The 5,550-nt window shown below is 48.8% G+C and overlaps 1 protein-coding gene across 1 annotated transcript; it reads right to left on the bottom strand.

Annotated features, from left to right (window-relative positions):
* Positions 1–2,232: 2,232 nt before the first annotated feature.
* On the bottom strand, positions 2,233–5,186 carry LOC143662268 (uncharacterized). Its single transcript, XM_077135853.1, has 3 exons — positions 4,920–5,186; positions 4,509–4,616; positions 2,233–2,984 (listed from the first exon to the last, which is right to left on the bottom strand). Exons 1-3 carry the CDS (start codon positions 5,055–5,057, stop codon positions 2,640–2,642), a joined length of 591 nt encoding a protein of 196 aa, XP_076991968.1. The 5' UTR covers positions 5,058–5,186; the 3' UTR covers positions 2,233–2,639.
* Positions 5,187–5,550: the final 364 nt, after the last annotated feature.

Raw genomic sequence — 5,550 nt, 5'->3', positions numbered from 1 at the left:
AACAGGAGGGTATGGTAGGACCAGATCTGGTTGGATTTCACATGCAGGCCACATGTTACCTTTCTGTGCTTCATCATTGTCCTTGAGGGTAATGACATCCTGAGACCCTGACAACATGAATATCAATGTACTGGAGACATGTCCACAACTGACAGACACCAACCACATGGATGGCACAGTATTATCATCATTGACATGCCAGCCATTCACATGGCTAATAAGACCATCACTGAGGAAACAATGGGTTTTGGAGGCATGATTGGACCTGTAGCACTGCTAAGGGTGAAGAGAAGTGGGGAGGCACTTCTGGAGGAGAGGACATGAGCAAATGGGGGAGGAAAGAAGTTTGAACAGGAGTCATGTATCCCTCAATGGTCCTGCCCCATACAGGTGAGCAGGTTTCTCTTTGGAACTGGATGAAGGGGCAACAGTGAGATGACCCCACTACCATGCCTGCTTGTCCCTGCCATGAGGACTTCTAGAAGCAACATGAGGCTCTCAGTAGCCGAGTGTTGTAGACTCAACAATTTCACAATATATAACAACACTGAAACCTGTACATGAGACCATCCCAGGAGTACAGTAGGAAGACCTGTTGGATTTGAGAATGACATCCTCTTTTTGGATCCCAGGAAAAGAGGCAGCACTGAGCCACACCGTGGGACAACCTGGGCAAGAAGATGGTCTCTGGGAGATGTGTTTCACTGTGAAGACATGGCCTCACCAAAAGGTGACCCACAAACATATGGGGCTCTTTGAAAAGATTTACCCAAGTCCCCACACGTTCTTATCTTATTTATCCAGGCCTGGCAAAAATAAAGAGGCCCCCTTCTAATATATTCATTCAATGGCATGGACAAACCCTTCCAATTCCCTGCCCAACCCAGCCCTGCACACAGTTCTCATCCCCCAGTCGATCCTACTGGAAATTTCTTAAGTATACATTCAAGCCCTCATGCTGCATGAATAAAGAAATCATGGCATCGTTTTTTGTTAATGACTCTGAAGGGCTTCATTTTTGAGTCTTTCAAAAGAGATTCACTCTATGATCACATTACAGCCTCCATGAGCTAATGTTCAATTAGAATAAAATACATTTGGAATACTTGAAATGTAGACGTGTAAAATGTACCTAAAAACCTTGGATGAAGCTTGAAAGTAGGAAAGGAGAAAAAGAAGCTCTGGGCTTCCTTTCAGGTCAATAGAGGGAAAGAACTCAGGACATAGATCTCATCAAGCAAGTGATGAATACAAGTTCATTTGGTGGGCAACAATCTTTCTTCATGCTGAATTATTGGAGGAAGATGCCTCAAGACTTTGAGTGAGAGTGAAGTATAAATAGAAACATATTTGCAGAGCACATGATTTGGCCCCAGTTTTGTCTTACCAGACACAAGGATCCCACTATCTTCAAGAGTCAAAGAATTCCCAGATTACCTGTCCTTCCCTCACAGCCTCCCTCCCTGGTATTTCTTGGGATATGCTCCTGGTAAGGGTCTGGTTAAACTATGCACTCATCACTTCTCCTTAGGTATGCCAAGACCTCCACCTGCACATTCTTCCATCCTCCTGGATGCCCACTTGCCCCTCTTGGTTGGGGACACCGTGGTAACAATATGTACATAATCCCAGGTTCACCCATTGCCACTCACACTCTACTGGCCATGTCCTGACAACAAGGTCAGATTAACTTCTTGGACTGACTCAGCCAGAAATGGGTAAAGGATGTGGAGTTGAGCATTTGACCAGGGTCACAAGGCAGGAGGGTCTAAGCCACAAGTGGGGAAACAAGTGACAGACACCTGACTCTGGGTGAGCACTGCTCTGTGTTCCAGTAACTGTTCCTCAACCTACCAGTTGAAACATGGTGGGCAAGTATGATGAGGGAACAATGTTTCCCTGACAGGCTTACTCTGTACTGGGATCACATACTCAGCACAGGGCCTGGGACACAGAGACACATGAGACAGAAGCAGATCAGTTGTTCCCAGGGTCCTGAAGAGGTGAAAATAGAGAGTGACAGCTGAGTCGGTGGGGGTCCTGTTTACAGAGAAGAAATGTTCTGGATGCGACAGTGCTGATGGTTCTTCAGTATTGTAATGAATGCATCGGGATGCTGATATGAACACATCAATACAGTATTAAAATATTTAATTTAATATGAATTAATAATAAAAAAATTCACAAATAATGTAAAACATGATAAAATAATACATAAAAAAATAGGAGGGGTCTTGTTGGTGAGGGGAACACTGGGTCCTCTTCTGCAGCTCCTGGATGTTGAAGTGGAAGTGCCACCTCCCTTGAAGCTCCTGCCTCACCCAGTGGACCTGTTTTAAATAGGGGCTCCAGCTCTTGAGCTCGTCCCAAATCCAGAGTTGAAGGGCTTTCTAACTGTGCTGTTGGGACAGCAGGTGGTAGCCTTGGTAGTACAGGGGCACTGGAGCTACAAAAGGAGGAGTATATTCACCAGCATGACAGCATTCCCAGGAACCTCTCCAAAGTCAGAAAATATCCCACTACCTGTGAGATGCCCAAACCCCTGATTCACAGGCCAAGAGCTCTTCCCAGGGAGAGGTCCAACAAATATATATTCTGACAGTCCACTTTGCTGCTGGCCCAATACCAGCCCTGGGGCCTCATTCTTTGGTTCTCCCCAATATCCCCCCCTCAGGCTCAAAGGAACCAAGCACAGTCCTCTTACCCTCTGGCACAGCATCCTCTATCTTGGGACCCATGGTGAGTGCTGGCAGGATGACATATGAGGAGGGGCAGGGTACTGGCCTGGTGACAAGGATCAGATGCACCAGCTGTTGTTGGACTATGCCCTGGCTCATGTTTCCCTGAAGGGAACATGTTACAGACAACTCCCGGCCCAGGGGGGTGGGCACCAGGCACTGCCCCAGCTCCTCCAGGATGTTGTCCACAATGATCAGCTGCATTTGGCGGGTGTCTTCTGTGACCACAGGAGTCTGTTCTTCACACTGGAGGGTCAGGGGAGGGAAAATGCTGTCAGTAGTTCCACCAGGATCACCAGGAGAGTTGGGAAAAATGCTCAAACCTGGAAATCCCAAGTCCTCAGAGGCAGTGGAAAGAGGTGGGTCATGGATGTCTTTAGCAGAAGAATGTTTTAAACCTTAGTGCATTCAGGTTATTTTTTAACCTCAGTAATAGCAGCCTTCCTTTATAAAAAGTCTGTCATAGTATTATCCCCTTTGTCTTCACAAATCTGTGCCATTCTATAGAAGAGGAAACAAGGGCTGGCCAAGACCGTGTGGCTGCTGGAAGACACAGGTCAGACCCAGGACCCTTTGATTCTACACCTGCTAAATGTCACCTCTGCGGTGCCTGAGGCTAGGTCTGCCCCTGTCATGTAGGAAATTCTCCTGAATCCTCCCTCTTCGCCCAGATACGCTCAGGGAGACTCACCCTGGGATCCTGTATTTTATTTCAAAGCCATGCACTTCTTTCTTTTTCATATTAAAGGAAGCTTTGAGAATCTGAGTTATCCCTGATCCTGTAAAGGGGAAAGCACCTGGAAGTTCCAGGGTGGGAGAAAGCCCCTGGAAAGTCCAAGGATAGAAGCTGATTACTCAGTAGAGAGAAGTTCCGTATGACCTTTAATGAACTCAAATGCAGGTCATTATCTCATGGGGCAATGTTAAATTATAAGAGCAATGTGATGTTTTTTTCCTCGTGGACAGCAGAGTGACAACATTAGAAAGTTAGATCATATGCAGGGTGGATGGATGGCAGAGAAGTAGCCACCACCATCAAAATGCTTTGGGATCCTTGAGGGCTTCAAGTGATTTGGCCCCTGCCCTTCAAAGTTTAAATCTGCTTAACCTTCAGCCTCACCATCTCATTCCTTGGCATTTACTCTGGGTGACTGGGACACATTAGGGTATTCAGGGACATACAATGTCCCTCAGGCTGGTTGAAAAAATTAGTAGAAGGAGCCATGTTAAGGACCAATGGTAGTGACAGGCGGCCCCTGTCAACTCTGTCCTCCCTCTGAACCTTCACACAGCCCTGTCACTTCACATGGATGGATCATGAAGGTGAGTTCGGTGTGATGGCATGTTGCAGAAACACATGTATTATCATATAATTTCACTCTCCCCATATTTTTAGGCAAAACAACTCAGGAAGACTGAGTATGCCTAAGGATGGAGAGGTGTGGAGGGCCTGTCATGCTGACAGCAGGTGGGACACCTAGGTGCTAGAGCACCTGGGGGCAGGTAGACCAAATAACCAAGAACATGTCACTAAGAAAGGCTGTCATGGTCTGTCATGAGGAGGAATCATTATGGTCGTCTCTTTTGTGATGTTCCAGGAATCACTGCACCTGGTCAAGGCAGAGGCTGGATGCAGAACTCCTTGGAATAGAGGACCAACACAGGGGAAGCTCAGGGAGGAGTCTGGGAGTGCTGTCTGGGCAGGATTTGAGACCCGGAGCCCCCGGCTGACTTGGGACCTGGGTGAGGACCCTACTACTGCCATCTCACCGCCAGTCTGTTCTGGTCCCTTTGGGTACTCTGGCCTGCCAGCGCTGTGGTCATAGACGTATTGAAAACATCATCATCCAGCTCTGTGCTGGCCTCCTGGGGGGAAATCTGTAAAGACAAGACCATCAACCAGACAAGGAGGAAAGGAGGTGACAGCTACACAGGGCTGGGTTAAGACCTGGGCAGGTGGTGCCACTCCAACTCTTCCCTGCCCACCCTAGAGCCTGGACGTGTTGGGGTCATGATGAACCCACCAGATGTCCATCCCCAGCCACCTGCTTCTACCCGGGGTCTGTCCCCACTCTTGTCCCTGCCCTCATGCACCCACAGAGGGAGGAGTGCTGCTGAGACTGCCCAGGCAGGGCCACAAAGTCAGCTTGGAGCATCCCCCTTCTGGGACCCCTGGGTTACCCTTGGGTTCCTCCTTGGAAAATGCCAGAAACTCCGAGGGTGAGAGCTGAGCCAGCGCCTGCACTGTTGGATAAGGCTCTCACGGTGGAGTTTCCGGGACCCACGGCCTCGTGAAGCCGGTAGACAGCAAGAGAACATGTTGGTCTCTTCAGCCTCTCTGCCGGAGTGAGTGGTTAGGGGTTGACTCTGGAATGTAGGTGCCTAGTTCTTGGGGTTCCAAGTTCTGTAAGGCTCTGTCTCCAAGGAAGTGAGGTCACTTCCTAGGCCCCCCTCCTTCTGCCCCTTCTGGATGAAAGCTCCCTACCTTCCCTCTCCTCTTCCCTGTCATCTCCAGACTGCACAGTGTCACTCACACAGCCTTCCATACTGCCCCTAAGGCCTGGGGACATCAGAAAACAACTGGGGTGTCAGAGCCTAGGTGAGACCTGGGTCTCCTCCTCCCAGTTCTGTGACCCTGACACTCCTTGTGCCTCAAAGGGTCCCCCAATTCCCCCCTTCTGCTTGAGGGGACAATTCTAGCTTCTCCTTCCCAGGGACATCATCACATGAATGTGCAACAATTCCTATAAATCTGCAGGGCTGGTGTGACCTGTAGCTAAGTCTTCAGCTTAGAGAAGGAGGAATTGCCAGC

This window comes from Tamandua tetradactyla, chromosome 2 (genome assembly GCF_023851605.1).
Source record: "Tamandua tetradactyla isolate mTamTet1 chromosome 2, mTamTet1.pri, whole genome shotgun sequence".
In the NCBI taxonomy this organism is placed as follows: Eukaryota; Metazoa; Chordata; class Mammalia; order Pilosa; family Myrmecophagidae; genus Tamandua; species Tamandua tetradactyla.
The sequence above is the reverse complement of the archived record's forward strand: the minus strand, read 5'-3'. Positions and strand labels throughout refer to the sequence as shown.